At 47.7% G+C, this 20,441-nt stretch overlaps 1 protein-coding gene across 3 annotated transcripts in view; it reads left to right on the top strand.

The window, feature by feature from the left end:
- Positions 1–20,441, top strand: part of LOC311358580 (hyccin 2) — a 55,494-nt gene that overhangs the window by 31,749 nt on the left and 3,304 nt on the right. For 2 of the 3 annotated variants that reach the window (XM_084478667.1, XM_084478666.1), the window contains 9 exons: positions 2,068–2,169; positions 4,138–4,317; positions 6,066–6,146; positions 7,234–7,349; positions 8,993–9,088; positions 10,346–10,462; positions 13,087–13,174; positions 15,367–15,523; positions 19,927–20,441. The exon at positions 19,927–20,441 is cut by the window's right edge and continues 3,304 nt beyond it. In XM_084478667.1, coding sequence (XP_084334793.1) covers positions 2,068–2,169; positions 4,138–4,317; positions 6,066–6,146; positions 7,234–7,349; positions 8,993–9,088; positions 10,346–10,462; positions 13,087–13,174; positions 15,367–15,523; positions 19,927–20,441 — 1,452 coding nt within the window. Of the gene's footprint in view, positions 1–2,067; positions 2,170–4,137; positions 4,318–6,065; positions 6,147–7,233; positions 7,350–8,992; positions 9,089–10,345; positions 10,463–13,086; positions 13,175–15,366; positions 15,524–16,175; positions 16,389–19,926 lie in introns of all 3 variants that reach the window. The other variant, XM_084478668.1, reaches the window with a different exon arrangement.

The following is a 20,441-nucleotide window of genomic DNA, read 5'->3' as shown; positions in this document are numbered from 1 at the left end:
CCTAAAGTAATCATTTATATCTTGAGGGTGGGTAAGAGTTTCCCCGGTAGAAGACTTGATTTTAAGAATAGATCTATTTGCCTGAACACCACGAAGCTGTCTTGCCAGCAACTTTCCTGGCTTGTCATTCAACTCAAATTGCTTCTGTTTAAGCTTAAGTATTTGCTTATTTACCTGATCACTTAAAATACCATTATATTCATACTTAAGTTTCATAATGCTGTATAAATCATCAGTGGAAAAAGAGGAAGTGTAAGCCTTCTCAGCTTCGGATAGTAGTACCTCTATTTCCTCTAAACGTTTACGTCTCTCCTTCTTCTTAGACGCTTCATACGAAATTATCTTGCCTCTCAGCACGGCCTTACAGGATTCCCACAAAATGGAATCATTAACAGAGCCGTTGTCATTAATCAACAAAAATTCATCCATGGCAGCTTTTATATAATCATGAAATTTGGTGTCTTGCAATAATAATGGATTAAAGCGCCATGAAAAAGAAGTTTTGGGCAGGGACCACCTCAGAGCCATAGTGAGAGGACTATGATCAGAAATTAATATACCCTGATATTTTGTTTGCACCACATTTGATAATAGCTTTGAATCAATAATGAAATAATCAATACGAGTATATGTTTTGTGTACATGTGAAAAAAAAGAGTACTCTAAGCGCTCCTTAAATTGTGTTGTGCCTTAAATTCCCCCTGGGGATGAATAAAGTATAATGAATTATCAATGTAGCCTATTATTGTTTATTTAATTTTGGGACAATTGCTGTACTGCCTATATCGGATTAAAAAAAATTGAATGTAAAAAATAGTGGCCCACCCTACTTGGCAAAAAAAAAAAAAATCCTTGATGAAAAATCCTGGTTACGCTACTGGTTAGAGAGCTCTCCTCCAGAGGAGTGTGGGGGGGGGAATCTAAATTATAATCCAGTGTGAACAATGGATTTATTTGGGTTGAGATTTGACAATATGCCAATTTTTCTGTATACTGTTAGATTTCATCATATTTCTAAACTGTTCGTATAGTCTCTGCGTGTATTTTTCGTCCTAGTAGTAATTCTTGAAGTGGAAATCAAGGAAGCTTGACAGGTTGGATCAGAGGGTGGAATAGATGGTTTATTCCAGGATGTAATACAGCACAGGTACAGACTTAGGTTGAATAATCTATAGTGTAGGAGGTGAGGAGCAGTCTCCTGACGTGCTCCTTGGCTGTCGATCCCTCTTCTCACCGAACCAAAGGTTTGGGGCGAGTATTATAATAAGAAAATGTAAATAACAAAAGAACAGAAGCAGTCTCTCCTTTGATAAGGCATACGGCCCTGGCTATGTCCCAGACCACGTCCGTTGTTCGTCCTCGTTGGGACATAACAAATGGAGGGATGTTGGAAATAACACCTGGTATCAGTAGGAGAGGCACTGGCCTGTTCATAGACTTAAGAAATGTGAAGACAGAGAGACACTAAAATACACCAATATTCTACATTACTCACAGAAAAGCTCTGCACTAGCTGTTGTTATAACTGCTGGCTGGCTGCCAAATCAATCTGTCCAATGGACTTTCACTGTTGTCAACTATTGATATGAAACCTGTGATGCAGGAGGAAGGGAACTGCAGCATAGACATGATTAAACACCAGGAGGTGTGTGTGTGTGTGTGTGTGTGTGTGTGTGTGTGTGTGTGTGTGTGTGTGTGTGTGTGTGTGTGTGTGTGTGTGTGTGTGTGTGTGTGTGTGTGTGTGTGTGTGTGTTGCTCTGACCGAGCACACAGTGTTCCTCCCCTAAGCCAATAGGAGTTCACGTTTGTATTTTTAGGCAAGGGATGCCAATGTACATCCAATGAACGCCGAGGTCTGCGTTGTCTGGACCCTGCTGTGATGACGTCATAAGCTGCTCTTCAGAAGATGACCTTTCACATGACTCTTAACGGGGGACTCCTCTGTCCACAGTGACTGTAGTGTGTGGAGGGTAGGGTACCTGTGGGAGGCTGAGGAGGCCTCTGGGGCCCACGGCCTTCCAGCTGTGTGTTGACCGCAGTGTAGTGATGCTGTTGTCGTCCTTTCAGACCTTACCAGAAACCCACATCCCCAGCTACGCAGGCAGCCTGCACCTGAAGAAGAGCCTGGTGCCAGCCCTGTACCGCGTCATCCAAGACCCCAACAATGAGGTGTGAGACACACACACACACACACACACACACACACACACACACACACACACACACACACACACACACACACACACACACACACACAGAGAAGTCTTCTCTGGTGTTTCCATCAACACTGATTGGCTCGTGCCAACCCTCTGCATGCATGGGGTGAGCCAACAGGGGTGGGGCTCTGGAGTCCGTCTTCATTGGTGTTCTCATGTGGGCGTGGCCACGTGTCGTTGTGTATGTGTGAGTCACTAAACAATGAAGGACGCTGTAGGCCCTGACTTTATCTGCGAGTCACGTGACGTCGGCCTGACAGTCATGTGACGTTGGCCTGCGAGTCATGTGACTTCGGGCTGGGGTAAGGGTAAAAGCAGGTGAACGTCACTGTGCACACAATGAGGTGGGTTTGGTGTGTCGCCAAATGTAAACAAACGGACAGACGGGGACAGAGACGGGGGGGCGTCATGCTGCATCTCGCCCGCTGTCTGCCTATTTCCCCCCAAAACATGTCTCCACGCTCTCCAGTGACTGGACTATTTTAGTCCAAGGGAAAAATAAATAAAAGGTCACAGCGTCTGCGCCGCCAGCCTTTAGGCGCCCAATGAAACGCCACTTCAATTTCCCTCTAATGGTTTGGTTTGGTCTCTTTGGTGTGTGTGTGTGTGTGTGTGTGTGTGTGTGTGTGTGTGTGTGTGTGTGTGTGTGTGTGTGTGTGTGTGTGTGTGTGTGTGTGTGTGTGTGTGTGTGTGTGTGTGTGTGTGTGTGTGTGTGTGTGTGTGTTGATTTGAATCCATTTGTGTATGTAAAAGTGGCTGCGTGCTGCCTGGCACACAGCAGCGTGTGCTTGGCTGAGCCTCTCGTCCTCTCCCCGAGCCAAATGAGAGAGTGCGCTGTTACTCATCGCCCAGTCAACAGTGTTGTGTGGGCCGACCCACGACAGCCTGCTCACCCCCTCAGTCAGACGCCCACCATAACGCCATAATGCACATTTCTCTCTCTCTCTCTCTCTCTCTCTCTCTCTCTCTCTCTCTCTCTCTCTCTCTCTCTCTCTCTCTCTCTCTCTCTCTCTCTCTCTCTCTCTCTCTCTCTCTCGCTGTCTTGCTGTCTCTAGGTCCCTCCCATTGGCTCTTCTCTGCGTCTCTCCATCTGTTAGCTTGTTCTCTTTCCACTCACTCTCCCTCTTCTCCTCTCACTCTCTCTCACTCGCTCTACCTCACTCTCTGTCTCTCCCTCCACTCCCCCCATGGTGTCATGACTTGTCGTCCTCTCTGACGTACATATAAGTCCTTGGCAGAAGGCCCTCATACCACACACACACACACACACACACACACACACACACACACACCTGTCCACCGTGACGCAGGTCTGTGAACCCACACCAGCAGCACAAGTCCCAGCACTCACTGCTGGTCCACTGGAAACCAGCAGTGATGGAGAGTCACTCACTGCTGGTCCACTGGAAACCAGCAGTGATGGAGAGTCACTCACTGCTGGAGACGGGATGGAGACGGGGAGGGGGAGGGAGGGAGACGGGGAGAGAGACGGGGAGGGAGGGAGATGGGGAGAGAGGGAGACGGGGAGGGAGGGGGACAGGGAGGGAGACGAGACGGGACGGAGACGGGGAGGGAGGGAGACGGGGAGGGAGAGAGACGGGGAGGGAGAGAGACGGGGAGGGAGGGAGAGAGGGAGGGAGGGAGACGGGGTTCTGGTCTTATCTGCCATGGGGGATATCTCTTATCTGGGGGGGTGTAAACAATCACAAACTCACTCCTGTGTCAACAATGTGCAGTGGCCTGAGCTCAGTGTCATTCTCCTTCTCATTCATTGAGAACATATGAACCTACTGCCTCCAGTGACCACACGCACCTTTGACTATGACTCTGGCCTTGCCCTCATTCATCATCCATGAGCCTGTCTATATATTGTGATCTCCACACACAGCGCTGACGTTCTTCAATGTACGCTCCCCCCCAGCTGCTGGAGCCTGTGTGCCACCAGCTGTTCGAGCTGTACCGGAGCACCGAGGACCGCCTGCGCCGCTTCACCCTGCAGTTCCTGCCCGAGCTGGTCTGGGTGTACCTGCGCGTCACGGCCAGCAGGGACCGCCAGAGCAATGGCTGCATCGAGGCCCTCCTGCTGGGAATGTACAACCTGGTGGGTGCCCCCCCTGGGATCCTAGGTCAGAACTCATTGAAAAGACCTTTGTTAAGGAGGAGCTGGTCCACTAAGGGAAGGGGCTGAAGGCCTTAAGGAGGAGCGCTGGTCCACTAAGGCTGAGGGTGATGATGGCACTTCATCATCATCAATAATCCAAGTAGTAAAAAGGCTCCAGGGTACCGCTACAGGGTACCTCTACAGGGTACCACTACAGGTTACCACTACAGGGTAAGGTACCTCTACAGGGTACCGCTACAGGGTACCGCTACAGGGTACCACTACAGGGTAAGGTACCACTACAGGGTACCTCTACAGGGTAAGGTACCACTACAGGGTAAGGTACCACTACAGGGTACCTCTACAGGGTAAGGTACCACTACAGGGTACCACTACAGGGTAAGGTACCTCTACAGGGTACCTTTACAGGGTACCACTACAGGGTACCTCTACAGGGTAGGGTACCTTTACAGGGTACCGCTACAGGGTACCTCTACAGGGTAAGGTACCACTACAGGGTACCTTTACAGGGTAGGGTACCTTTACAGGGTACCACTACAGGGTACCTCTACAGGGTAAGGTACCACTACAGGGTAAGGTACCACTACAGGGTATGGTACCACTACAGGGTACCTTTACAGGGTAGGGTACCTTTACAGGGTACCACTACAGGGTACCTCTACAGGGCAAGGTACCACTACAGGGTACCTCTACAGGGTAAGGTACCAATACAGGGTACCTTTACAGGGTAGGGTACCTTTACAGGGTACCACTACAGGGTACCACTACAGGGTAAGGTACCACTACAGGGTAAGGTACCACTACAGGGTATGGTACCACTACAGGGTACCTTTACAGGGTAGGGTACCTTTTACAGGGTACCACTAGGCCCAGTGAGGAGATGAGCAGCAGGAAGAGGAGAGCTGGCTCATCATGACATCATGACACATCATGACTGATGTTTCTATACTGTTCAACCCAGCTCTCTTTACCTCGGTGATGCACCATAGCAGAGTGTCTCCAGGGCTGTTCACATGGACCACAATGGTCACCGTATGGTTCAGTGATAAGAGGCTGGAGTTATTTTCCTGAAAGGAAATACTGATGAATTAATATGTTGAGGACGGCACTTTGTCATCATCAATAATCCAAGAGGTAATAATTCAAATGGTAATGGGTTTGTGCATGACATCACGGATGATATCTCAATTGTGCACAGATTCAAGTGACTAGATAAAGATGGTTAAGTGACTAGATAAAGATGGCTAAGTGACTAGATGAAGATGGTTGAGGGATGAATGCATTCACTGAGTCAACATTTGATCCCACCCTGGATCCTACACTGGATCTCTGGATTAACACTGGACTCAGATAGGTGTCATTAGGTACTTTGTTAGGGTTCAGGCTGGGACTACGACCGGGGGAGGTAACCTGACAGCTCCCATCTCCACCTGCCATGCAGCAGAACATGTCCACACACAACCTGGCAACCTGCACTCTGGCTTTACTTCAGACCTGACTCCTCCCAGTCTGGTAGACTGTACTTCAGACATGACTCCTCCCACCACCACGGCTCCACTCTCAAAAACCCTCCAGAACTGAAGATCCCGATCATCAATATAAATGAGTGCGATGCAAAGAGTATTCACTTGCTCTGATTAGACTTTTTCCTCCTGCTCCTCTCTCCCCTCTCCCCTGTCCCTCCTCTTCCTCTCCTTCCTCATAATTTCCTGTTTTTTGTGTTACAGGAGATTGTGGACAAAGATGGCAACAGCAGGCTCCTCTCGTTCACCATCCCATCTCTGTCCAAGCCCTCTGTGTACCACGAGGTGAGCCTCCCGTCTGAATTACAAACTCAAAGGAAGATTGTTGGGTTTTCTGTCAACATGGTTTTCAAGCATGATGGGTATTGGGTCTGAATAGTTAAGTACACAGTAGAAGAGGCTCTGAACTTGTCAAGGTGCAAAGTTCAACCTCAATGGAAAGTATTATGTAAGTCGTTGTCTCTTAACGGGCTTCTTTTCTTCCACATTCTCTCTTTTCTGTCTAATGTCTGTTTTGCTGAGGTTTCCCTAATCTTCTCAGCATGTATCAGTCTTCATATCTTCTGTATCTCATTATCCCTCTAACCTCTTCTAACCTCATTCATTCCTCGCCCTTCATCTCCATGACCATCAAGGGAATGAGCTCCTCATCAAGGGAATGAGCTCCTCATCAAGGGAATGAGCATCAAGGGTTAGGGTCTGCCCCCCGCTGGGATATGTCTCTGTACGTCTGTCTGTCTCTGTACGTCTGTCTGTCACTGTGTCCATCTGTCTATCTCTGTGTCCATCCGTGTCTGTCTGTCTCCGTGCGTCTGTCTCTCTCTGTGTCCGTCTGTCTGTCTCTGTGTCTGTCTCTGTGTCCATCCGTCTCTGTGGCGTTGGTGTCCAGTCTCTGTGTCTGTCCGTCCGTCCTGGCGCCTGGGCGTTGGTGTCTGTCCGTCGCTGTGTCTGTCCGTCCGTCCTGGCCCCTGGGCGTTGGTGTCCAGTCTCTGTGTCTGTCCGTCCGTCCTGGCCCCTGGGCGTTGGTGTCCAGTCTCTCTGGATTAGGTCGAACCCGTCCAAGTGGCTTTGGTTCCCTCTTCAATTATTCACTGAACAGACAAAGCCCGATCTTCACAGTTGGATGTGTGGATTATCTTCTTCATTCGCCAAGCACCACTTTGTTTCTGTCCTTGTATTCTCTCTGTTTACCTCCTCCATCTCTCTAGTTCAACTCTCCCCCTCTCTCTCCATTTAACAGAACCACCGGTTGCCGCAGACATCAAAGAGCAGAATCTTAATGTGCCTTTCATCTCGTCAAGGGAAGGGGACCTGGGGAATAAGCAAATATCCTAATGTGTGTGTGTGTGTGTGTGTGTGTGCGTGTGCGCAGCCCTCCAGCCTGGGACCCATGGCTCTGACGGAGGGGGCCCTGTGTCAGCATGACCTGATCCGGGTGGTGTACAGTGGAGTGCACCCCCAGAGAGAGACCTTCACCGCCCAGAACAGGTATAACATAAACTGAACATCCCTCAGGAAATCTGTGAACCATTAGTTCAAAGCTGTCTCCCAGTCACAGCGTTGTGAGAGTGGTATGTCAGAGGACCATCATGACATTCAAACAACTCCCTTTTAGAAATAGGTGGCAAGATTTCCAATGGTCCGGTGTCCGGACTAATGAGCTGTTAGTTTATGTTAATGAATGCACTTTAATTATAAAGTGTTGGCAGTGGTTCTTAAGAAAAGAGATCTATTCACTAGCTACATGGCGGTGTTTATAAGGAACCTTTAAGGAGATAGCATCCCAGGCCTCACCTATAAAAGCTATTCTGGCTCCACATCTGTGCACTATGGAGTGGTCCTCAGCTCAACCTTCAAGGGGAACTGGACAGCCTGCTGGGGGACGCACCAGGACACACACACACACACACACACACACACACACACACACACACACACACACACACACACACACACACACACACACACACACACACACACACACACATACCACCGGAGGTTAGGTTAGAGATCCTGAAGCCAGTCACCTCCTCACAGAGGGGTTCCTCTCTGGTGCGGTGATCTAGAGCAGGATCGTTCCTCTCCTTCGTCTCCAGCTCTTCTGCAGAGTGTCGTTATGGGCTGTTACCCTGGAGGTCCCAGGCCCTCTGACACAGAGTAATGACACGGGGGGGGGGGGGGGGGGCGATGGGGTGGAGGCCAGGGCGTAGGCTAGGACTATTAAAGGACATGATGAGGCCCTGACTGGAGGGGAGGGAGGTCAGTCCTGGAGTCCAGGGTTGGTCAGTCTGGTTCTCAGAGTCAACCTCAGGAAGGAAGCAAGCGTTTGTGTGAAGCTTAGGCGACCATAAGGCAAAGGTTTCTAGCCTAAGGACGATTCATATAATGGTAATCGCAATCATTCTATCGGTTAAATTCAAATATGAGTAGTATATACCTTATAGAATGCAAAAGTAAATATATATGATTAATAAGTTAAAGAAGTAAGTCAAATTCATAGTGGGTTTTGCTAGTATTTTTTGCAAGTATTGTGCTAGTAGCAGCGGACCGGTCGGCCATCCTGGAGAGAGCCATCCAACACTTCACAGTTAATAAATTGCCAGAGTGTTTCTGGATAATTGTGTAGAGTGCTACAAGTGATCTGATCAGAAGTATTGACGGAGGAAACTGCTGACCGGGCCTCATGGAGGATCTCCGTTAAACACCAGCTTGGACATGCACGGGGAAAAAAAAGCTTTCACGTCACGTGACCATGCAGTCTTCCTTTGGAACAATTGAGTTTACTATTGCTGTTTAGAAGTTATTCAGCGTACTCACCTCAGAGCCACTCTGATGTGAATTCAGATCAGTAAGCAGCAGGTTGGGCTACAGATGTTTCCCAAAGCTTCAGACACCAACAACCCCCGGTGTGTGAACGAGGCAGCGCGCTGTGTCCTGGCTCCGGGCCATGGGGGTTGGAGACTTGTGCAAAGTGACTAAAAGGTCTAAATGTCTGTCCCAGCAGTCTGCCTGATGATGTGTAGGTCATCCGGTCGGTGGCGTGGTGTGTGACGTGCCTCTGTCTCCAGGTTCTGATGATGTGTAGATCATCCGGTCGGTGGCGTGGTGTGTGACGGTGTGTCTGTCTCCAGGTTTGAGGTGCTGTGTTTCCTCATGCTCTGCTACAACTCGGCCGTGGTGTACATGCCGCTGTCCTCCTACCAGTCGGCCTGCCGCATGACCTCACGGTACGTACAATGCGCACACACGCACATGCACGCACTCACACACTGGTTTTACACATGCTAATAGACCCATTTGATGTCATTGTTGGCCCATTGGACACAAGGCTTCTGAGTAATATAGTTTCAGTCAAATCAGTAATTTCATTAAATATTAGGCCGTTTCTCAATACCAAGTACGCAAACTTCGGACTTGCTGACTTGGAAGGGCGAACTTGCAAGTACGCACTTCCGAGTACAGACTTCCGAGGACAGGAGTACGCATTTGCAATTGGAACAGCAGCAGACTCGATGACGTCACCAACTCAGCTCTGTTAACTGTTTCCTCTATCAGTGACTTATGCATATAAACAAATTATTATAATTATTATTTAGAACTCAGTTTAAGAACACATCGAGAACACTTCCGGGTTTTTTCGACTGTACTTGATGCAAACTTTGAATTGGAACAGTACTTGGGCTACGACTGATGACGTTTCACAAGTACACAAGTACAGAGAAGAACGCGGATTGAGAAACGTATTTAGTTGACTTCCGCCCGACCCATGCTCTCCTCTTCAGCGAGACAAACGACTAGAATCCCTCCGTCTGCCCTGGGGCCGTGCTGAGCTCTAGTGAAGGCCTAATGACCAGCCATGTGAATGATGCCTTCCTCAACGGTCTTCATCAAAGAACATCATATGGGGGGGGGGGGATACCTGCAGGCCCAGCGGGGGGCCAGACCACACAGGCTCTGTGGGCCTGCTGCTGCTGTCTGGGACCGCCTGCAGACAGTTATGTCTAGACAGATGCACACACACCCACCGAGCGTACAGCCCCCTACTGCTGGAGAGCAGAGCCCCCTCCTACAGGGATTCTGCTGGTCTTTGATCTCATCCCCCCCCCCCCCCCCTGCGTCTCATCTGAGCCTCTGTCTTCCTCTCGGGTGTTGCTGTGGTTCCCGCTGTGGTTTGCGTTATTCCTGCTCACACTCAATGGACTCTTCATCTTCAGCATTTCCTGTTCCTGTTTATTTGAATAGATTCCTCCTGTATGACCGTATTATGGAAGTTGTGGTCTTTTGTAAACAATGTGACCAAAGACATCAACCATTGTCTGACCTCACTCGGTCTCCACTTTTACTTTGAAATGTACTTCTTCTTCTCTGAGCATGTGTGTTTGATACGTGCACAGACGTATGCACATTGACCAATGGAAGCCGTTCTCATTGTGTGTGTGTGTGTGTGTGTGTGTGTGTGTGTGTGTGTGTGTTCATGTCCTTAGGTTGTGTGTGTGTGGGTTCCCACGGCAGCAGCAGAAGGCGTGGAGAGAGCCCTGTAACCGCGTGCTGCTGGACCCAGAGTTCATGGTTCAGATGCTGACCGCCGTCTACCACGCCATGTACGTATATAGCCCATAATACCTTATAGCACCATCTACGTATCTATCCCATAATACTATATAACACCATGTACTATCTATCCCATTATACTATCTAATATCATGTACGTATCTATCCGTAATACTATATATCACTATCTACGTATCTATCCCATAATACTATACAACATCATGTACGTATCTATCACATTATACTATCTAATATCATGTACGTATCTATCCGTAATACTATATAGCACTATCTACGTATCTATCCCATAATACTATATAACATCATGTACGTATCTATCCCATAATACTATATAACATCATGTACGTATCTATCCCATAATACTATCTAATATCATGTACGTATCTATCCGTAATACTATATAGCACTATGTACGTATCTATCCCATAATACTATACAACATCATGTACGTATCTATCCCATAATACTATCTAATATCATGTACGTATCTATCCGTAATACTATATAGCACTATGTACGTATCTATCCCATAATACTATATAACATCATGTACTATCTATCCCATAATACTATCTAATATCATGTACGTATCTATCCGTAATACTATATAGCACTATGTACGTATCTATCCCATAATACTATATAACATCATGTACTATCTATCCCATAATACTATCTAATATCATGTACGTATCTATCCGTAATACTATATAGCACTATCAACGTATCTATCCCATAATACTATATAACATCATGTACTATCGATCCCATTATACTATCTAATATCATGTACGTATCTATCCCATAATACTATATAACACCATGTATGTATCTATACCTTTATACTATATAACACCATGTATGTATCTATACCATAACGGTCTGTAATACCATGTATGTATCCATACCCTAATACTATATAACACCATGTACGTATCTATAATAATATAATCTTAAATGTATCAAATCATGGTGTGTCAAATCATGTGACACACCCCTAGAAAGATTACATTCTGAACTTTTAGTCTATCATAACCATGGTTGGCTAAACAAAAGACAATTCCAACCTAAAGAAAAATAAAAAGCATGTGAAGAAGCAAGTTTAGTAAATTGTCTTCAATCAGAGCAGATTTCCTTCAGCGCCATCTGGTGGCCATATGGTGTAATTGCGAGGGTTTGGCTTGATGTCATTCAAGCCAAACCTTTTGCCCTGACCTTTTAATAGAGGTGTCAAGTGTCAAAATTGTACAATGACTTCTCAAGATATCTACCTGTTTGCCTCATAAAGGTTATATAGTCAATTTTTATTTATTGAGATTTCGCCTGAATCTACCTCTACTAAAACCTCTCTTTCACTTTATTGGCCTCAAATATTGACCCAGCTACTCATCAGATGGTTTACTATGGCCCTATTGCACTATAGGGCTATAAAGTACTATATATGGCTAACAACCGGTAATGCACAAGATGGTATTCACTCTAGACATGACATTTATTTCAGGAGGAAATGAAATCTTCCACTTATGCTGTGTTCTAGCGATATTCACTCTCACCAAGTAGGATCCACATTGAATATTTCACTTCACAACCATCTTTCTTTCAGCACCAAGATTACATATTATCGCCCTGGCAGTTGTGGAGATATTCTCTATTTCTGTTAGGTTTTTTTAAGAAATAGGCCTAGAGGTTAAAGGGCCTGTTTAGCACACTGTTCCTTCCCTGTGCCCAACGGCGTGTACCAGCTAATCATACGACACGAGCCCTTTAAGAGTCAAGAAACATCAAGATCCATGTTGCTCCATCAGTCTCCCTGACGTTCTTTTCTGATCTCTCCGGGAGTCTCTTTTTTCTCTGTTGCAATTTCTGTGCTGAAGCGCTCAGTGAGTAAGTAGTTAGTTAGTTAGTTAGTGCGCTGTCTCTCTGTCTCTGTCTCTCGCTCTAAGCGTTTTATTGACAGCTCCCGTGGTCCTCTCCACTTCACCAAGGTTTCATTGAACCTCCTTTTGTCTTGTCATTTGTCTTATCTAAAGTGAGAACGCTCTCCGGTCCATGTTCATCCATGTTGTTGACTGTTTGAGTCCCTCTCCTTGGTTTCCTTGTCACTGCCTCATGAGAATGGGAGATGTCTTCGACTCCCCGGAGCTCTTCAGACCCAGAGTTTGAATCCGATCTGATTATTCCTCCCATGCATCAAGAAGGATTCCCCCTTGGCTTAAAACGGCTGCCAACATTACTTTAAAGGAACCCTGTGATCCCTGTAATTAGAACATACTCATCAGGTTGATGGTGGATCAACCCTGACACTTGATCCACTTCTTTGCTGTAAATACTTTTTCTGGACTTTTCAATTTGATTGTTTGAAATATTGGTCATAAAAGGTTTGCTGATATTGCTCCTTTTATACCCTATCATTTGAGCTCATAATTTGGACACCTGAGCGTTGTCATCTTTTCCTCCTCAAATAACAAATAACTTTCAATAATAGACCAGCAACGTGTCTCACAGACTCATGTTTACCTGTGTGTGTGTGTGTGTGTGTGTGTGTGTGTGTGTGTGTGTGTGTGTGTGTGTGTGTGTGTGTGTGTGTGTGTGTGTGTGTGTGTGTGTGTGTGTGTGTGTGTGTGTGTGTGTGTGTGTGTGTGTGTGTGTGTAGATACAATGGAGAGTGGGAGCTGGGTCGAGAGGCTCTGGAGGACATCCTGTACAGATCCCAGTTAGAGCTCTACTCCCAGCCGCTACTGGTAAGCCTACTATACACACCTACTACAGACCTACGATAGACCCACACACCTTCTATAGACCCAAAGACCTACTATAGATCTACGATAGACCCAAAGACCTACTATAGACCTACGATAGACCCACACACCTTCTATAGACCCAAAGAACATATATAGACCCAAAGACCTACTATAGACCTACGATAGACCCACACACCTTCTATAGACCCAAAGAACATATATAGACCCAAAGACCTACTATAGATCTACTATAGACCCACACATCTTCTATAGACCCAAAGACCTACTATAGACCCACACATCTTCTATAGACCCAAAGACCGATTATAGACCTACTATAGACCCAAAGACCTACTATAGACCCAAAGACCTACTATAGACCTACTATAGACCCAAAGACCTAAAGACCTACGATAGACCCACACACCTTCTATAGACCCAAAGAACTTATATAGACCCAAAGACCTACTATAGACCCAAAGACCTACTATAGACCTACGATAGACCCAAAGACCTACTATAGACCCAAAGACCTACTATAGACCTACGATAGACCCAAATACCTACTATAGACCTACTATAGACACAAATACCTACTATAGACCTACTATAGATCCAAAGACCTACTATAGACCCAAAGACCTACTTTAGACCTACTATAGACCCAAAGAACTTATATAGACCCAAAGACCTACTATAGACCCAAAGACCAACTATAGACCTACTATAGACCTACTATAGACCCAAAGACCAACTATAGACCTACAATAGACCCAAAGAACTACTATAGACCCAAATAACTTATATAGACCCAAAGACCTACTATAGACCCAAAGACCTACTATAGACCCAAAGAACTTATATAGACCCAAAGACCTAATATAGACCCAAAGACCTACTATAGACCCAAATAACTACTATAGCCCCAAAGACCTACTATAGACCCAAAGACCTTATATAGACCCAAAGACCTACTATAGACCCAAATACCTACTATAGACCTACTATAGACCCAAAGACCTACAATAGACCTACTATAGACCCAAAGACCTACTATAGATCTACTATAGACCCAAATAACTTGTATAGACCCAAAGACCTACTATAGACTTATTATAGACCTACTATAGACCCAAAGACCTACTATAGATCTACTATAGACCCAAAGACCTACTATAGACCCAAAGACCTACTATAGACCCAAAGACCTACTATAGATCCAAAGACCTACTATAGATCTACTATAGACCCAAATAACTTATATAGACCCAAAGACCTACTATAGACCTATTATAGACCTACTATAGACCCAGAGACCTACTATAGACCTACTATAGTCCGAAAGACCTACTATAGACCCACTATAGACCCAAAGACCTACTATAGATCCAAAGACCTACTATAGATCTACTATAGACCCAAATAACTTATATAGACCCAAAGACCTACTATAGACCCAAAGACCTACTATAGATCTACTATAGACCCAAAGACCTACTATAGATCTACTATAGACCCAAATAACTTATATAGACCCAAAGACCTACTATAGACCCAAAGACCTACTATAGATCTACTATAGACCCAAAGACCTACTATAGACCTATTATAGACCTACTATAGACCCAGAGACCTACTATAGACCTACTATAGTCCCAAAGACCTACTATAGACCTACTATAGACCCACTATAGACCCAAAGACCTACTATAGATCTACTATAGACCCAAATAACTTATATAGACCCAAAGACCTACTATAGACCCAAAGACCTACTATAGATCTACTATAGACCCAAAGACCTACTATAAAGACTGCGTCCGAAGTCTCTGGTCCTTCCACAACAAGTAAAGACTCTTGGGGGTTATCTCGGCCATGGTGGAGAAGAATTGGGGGATAGGAACTTTGGCTTTGACTCTCTGAAGAAGTCCAGATTGAACCGAGACATGGAGGAGAAAGGGATTAGTAGTGAAACACACTTTTTTTTTTTTTTTTTTTTTCTGGAAATATTTCAAGGCCTGGTTCTACCAGGTTGGAGGAACCGGGGTTGGGAGTCGCTGGTGTAACGGAGGTATTCTGACTCCCCGGTTGTGGCTGTTCTGCTGTGATGTCCTCAGACAGCTCCAGAGCCCGGCTGACTCAGTGAAGGGCGTGAGGAGTGAGGGGGCTGACCGTGTCCCTGTTCTCCTCAGGTGGGGGATGCCATGAGGAACTCCCTGCCGGCCAGCGCCCCCGACGAGCCCCGGGCCCGCCAGGTGCTCCAGGTGGAGGTCACGCCCACCGTCAGACGCATCTCCATCTCCGCCATCACCACCGCCTCCATCCGCCGCCACCGCTGGAAGAGAGAGGGTAAGGCCTTCCCCCGACAGCAGGGTGCTGGGTCCAGGGGGGTGGGTGCTGGGTCCAGGGGGGTGGGTGCTGGGTCCAGGGGGAGGGGTGCAGCCCACCCCTGTAAGGGACAAGGACCTCTGCTTGGGTGTCAGGGGGAGGGGGGCGAGTCGTTTTCTTTGTGTCCCATTCATTCTTTAAAAGTACATGTCTCAGTGTGTCTCTGTGCAGAGGGTTCAAACAACAGTCCTGTAGTGTGTGTTTAGGGCCCTGGTATATACTGGTGTAGCTAGTATATATACTGTATACTGGTTTCTATATCATAAGCTCTATCCTACAGGCTTCATGATGAACCAGCACCATCCCATAGTGTGTTCCTGCTTCACACACGTGTGTCCCGCCGCTCTGTGCTGCTTGCCTAGTTCTTTGTTACTCCTACAGTAGTTATGTGGAGATTTGTGATATAAAACATCTATGCATTTGAGTCACATTTTGGAGGAAATGGACAAATGCTTAGACTAGAGCTCCTCTGGTTGATCCCCTCCGGTCTACACAGTGCTGCTGTAGGGTAGGGGGGTGAAGTCTCCCCATGGAGGGGGCCCTCAGTGAGGCCTGTCTTGAAGGGGAGGAGCCACTAAAGGGCGTCGCCCCGTCTTGTCTTGTTGACTCCCAGATAATTTTGACCTCTCAAGTGACTCCGAGCTCAGAGTCCCCGCCCACCCTCCTAGCCACGCCCACCAGAGCCACGCCCACCAGAACCACGCCCACCAGCAGGAGCCGTCGGGCACCGTCAAGGAAGGGGCGTGGCTGCACGGTCGCCATAGCAACTACAGCAGCAGCGGCGGCGGCGGCAGTGTCCACACGGGGCCCCCGGCCGTACTGGAGGGTAGGGGCTCAGCGCGGGACGGTACGCGGCCCCTCGGAGCCACGGGACCACACCCTGCCCCCTCCGGTTCCCCCCCCTCCCCCGCCCGCTGCTGCCCCTCCCCCTCCCCCTCCTCCTCCCCCTCCTCCTGGGGGAGAGCCACCGCGCCCCGATGCTGATCTTCATCTCCTGGCTGCCTCCCCCCTCCTCCTCCTCCTCCTCCTCCCCGGAGTCTTACTCACCCCCGCCCCCCCTCCCCCGCTGGACTGGTCCTGCTGCCGGACCCCCCCCCCCCCAGGGGTGAAGGAGGGCTGGGCCCCGGGCCGCTTTGCATGGGCCTGCCGTCATCACATCACCTGGTCTCCGGTTGACCCCGCCCCCTAGGAGGCCCTGTCACTCACTGAGCATGTCCGGTACGAGCGTCTGCAAGTGAAGTCTGAGCATGTGCAGCAACACGCACTCAATATTGAGGCTGCAAACAGGTTGGATTTATGTGGCGCTTCTGCTGGCTAATGTGTCTTACAAAGCACTTACTCAGAAGACTTCAGGTCTCTGCTGCCCCTCTGTCGCCGCACGGTGGTGGCTCGCAGTACTGCAGGGTTTGTGTCTATCTCCATTTTGTTCCTGTGTGCGGACGCTTGCCTGTGTTGCTTGTGGTGTGTTCTGGAGAGACCCGTTCCCATATTGTGATCACCAGCTCAGTGAGAATCAGACTCTGTCTCCTCCAGCATGTGCATGAGAAACATAATATTCAACCTTCCAGTCCGTACAGGAGGGGAACGGCCAATGGCCCATTCAGAATCCTGTTATTTTTATTTTTTATTTACAATTGCTAGTTTGTTTTAATAATTTATTTCTTCTTTTATCTCGTTATCTAGTAGTTCAGTTTTAATACTTTGATGAATTAGCCAGTAGCCACTGGCAGTTTCCCAGTGTCTGCCTGGCATCCTATCCCATTGAACAGTTATTTCTTATTATACTTTCATCCATGCCATCTTTCCACATACCATCGCCACCATTGGAATGAGCTGTAACTTTGGTCCAGACGGGATAGTTTCTCCTGGTTACCCTATGACCCTTTGGTCCAGGTTTACACTTGCCTGGTACACTTTGGTCCAGGTTTATATTCACCTGGTACACTTTGGTCCAGGTTTACACTCACCTGGTACACTTTGGTCCAGGTTTACATTCACCTGGTACACTTTGGTCCAGGTTTACACTCACCTGGTACACTTTGGTCCAGATTCACATTCACCTGCCAACACTTCCAGTACGTTTATATGCAGCGCTTGATCCGATTACAGCCATAGTTCGACTTTTTTCCTCAATTGGACAACGGCAATTGTCCGAGTATACATGGCGGCGAGAAAATCTATTCATTGGCCGAAGCGTGTCATACCCCGGTACGATAGGTGGCGCTGTAACCATTTCAGCTAGTGGTAAAAGAGCCTCTTTTTAACCAACATTTAAAAAAACATGTACTTTTAATTCAGCCTTGGGTGAACAGGGTGAAATTGAAGTGCACATGCACTGGATGCATGCGCGCTCCCACGGCCGTGGATACACTTATGGGGGTAACTACATTGGCATGACACCAGCTTCATCGCAGTTTCTCATTTTCCGACGGTGACAACAACACGACTATCTTCTCCTTCTACTTAACGGCCCTGGGAAAAAATCTCGAGCATGCACAGAACACAAAATCAGATTCCAATCCGATTGAATGTATACATGCACGATATGATTAATGCAACTATCAATCGAATAATCCAGGGGTCTTAATCCGACTATGAGAAACCCGACTCGTGCGATTTTAGTCAGACTAAGGTGTATACATGCATCTTAAAAATCCAATCATAGTCGGACTAACCCAATAATTTGGTTTTCTCGAGTGTCATGTAAACCCACTGACTGACGCAAAGCGATTCTGCAGGATGAACAGCAGGTTTGAAAAATGGCATTTCTTGAGAGCAGGCCACCTCCCTGTGTTAAGAACGGCCATGGACAAACTGAGCCACCTCGCCTAAAAGTTGCAAAGAAATGTAATAAAACTGTTTCATATTTTATTGACTAACCCAGAAAGGAAGGTCAGTAGCAGAAGAGAGATGTTGCTTCAGGCCATCCGCAGACATATGCATTCTTTGTTGATGGGCAACAACATAGCATAGTTGATGGCCTGACTGGATATAGGATTCAGACTGGGTTCGGGGACAGAAGAGGGGGAGAGTGAGGTGGAGAAGGAGAGTGAGGGGGAGAGTGAGGTCGGTAGAGGGTGTAAGGTGGAGGGAGTGAGATAGGGAGGGGGAGAACAAGAGGGTGAGCAGGAGAGGTTGGCCGTGTCAGAATCCTGGGACACTGTGCTACAGGGAAGCATGCGTCCTCCACCCTGATGTCATCTGCATGTCTTCTTCTCTGTGTTGTCTGCTCTGACTGCCTCTGGTGCCCCCTGGGGGCCTGCCTGTCCCACTGTCGCATGACGGGAGATGTGGAGTTCTTTAACCAAACCCTTTTATCTAACTTTATGTACAATGCAGGTTCATGGAATATTCTCCAGTTTCAGTGTTTGTACCAATTATTATTTATTTATTAAAGATCCCATGGTATGCTACTTTATGGATGCTTTAATATAGCTGTTAGTGGGCCCCTAATACAGTATTTGAAGACGTTCAAGAAATGCAGCCTTGGTGCAGAATTACAGCCACCACGAGCCAGTCCATGTTCTATGTTCTGTAAATATTCTAGAACACTCCGGCGGGAGTCCTGGAGCTCTATATCTAAATAATATTATATTATATATAGCTATCTATATAATATAATATATATTATCACGGCCAAAAGCTGTGTCCGCCTCCGGGTGATATTATGAATCTCAAACGACTGCGTCGGGTTCTCCAACGTCTCTGGTTCTTCCACTTCCACATCAATCTAGAAAAGTGCAGACTGCTGTTTGCGACTCCCGGTACTTCCACAACCAGACTCGAAGTAGGAGGAGAAAGGAATTGTCTCCCGAGGCGGCAGTGGTGGGAGACAAAGTTAATTTCCCCCAATTCCTTCTCAGCCATGGCCGAGATAACCCCGACTACTAGTTTTGTTGTGGAAGTACCAGTCCAAGTCCCTAGTGCTTGTTTTACACCTCAACTCATATTAATGTTAGAAAACCTCATAAAGTGACATTTTCATGCCATGGGACCTTTAACAATTTCACATTATTATTTAACACGGCACATTAAGTCAAACGCTGTCCAGCCTTGTAGTAAAATGGCTCCCAGCAGGTTGTGATTCATTTGAAGCGTTTTCCGCTCACTCAGAGATTCACCTTGTCTCATGGTATATTCCAATGATCTAAAGCTCAAGGTGTTCAGCTATCTGTAGTGGTGATATAGTAGTAATGTAATCATTGGAGGAAAACTAAAACTATTGGCTGAAGCAGCTCATGTCTTCACACGCCCCAACACGGGTCCACACAAGATGGTGGGTCTGTGACTCCATGTTTGATGAGGCACGCTAGCTGTGTTTACCACCTTGTGTGTGTGTGTGTGTCCCTCCCTCCTTCAAACAGATGCTGACGGCATGAGCGGGGGCGAGGACTCGTTCAACCTCAATGACCCCGACGAGGGCTTCTCCTCGGGGGCGTCCAACAGCAGCCAGCCCAGCGCCACCAAGCCGGGCGTGGCCGGGGGCGTGGCCGGGCGTGGCGGCAGCCAGAAGGGCGGGGGGCTGGGTGGCGGCGGCAGCAGCATCAAGAAGGCGGTGACGGCCCGTCTGTCTCGGGACAAGGAGCGGGAGAGAGAGCGGGAGAGAGAGCGGGAGAGGGAGCGGGAGAGGGAGAAGGAGGCGGAGAAGCAGCAGAAGGAGGCGTTCCAGCTGAGGCGCCAGTCTCCTCCCGCCGGCATCACGCTGGACGCCATCCAGCTGAGCCCCATCAAGAAGCACCTGAGCTTCCCGGCCGGCCCCGCCCTGGTCCGCACGGCCAGCACCTCCTCCAGCAAGTCCTTCGACTGCATGAAGCTCAGCCTGAACGGGGCGGGGCCGGCGGGGGAGGGGCCGTCCGGGGGCGGGGCCGGCGGGGCCAAG

Source organism: Micromesistius poutassou (assembly GCF_964030765.1).
Source record: "Micromesistius poutassou genome assembly, chromosome: 14".
NCBI classification, from domain to species: domain Eukaryota; kingdom Metazoa; phylum Chordata; class Actinopteri; order Gadiformes; family Gadidae; genus Micromesistius; species Micromesistius poutassou.
Note: the sequence above shows the minus strand (reverse complement) of the source record. Positions and strands in the feature narration are given on the sequence as shown.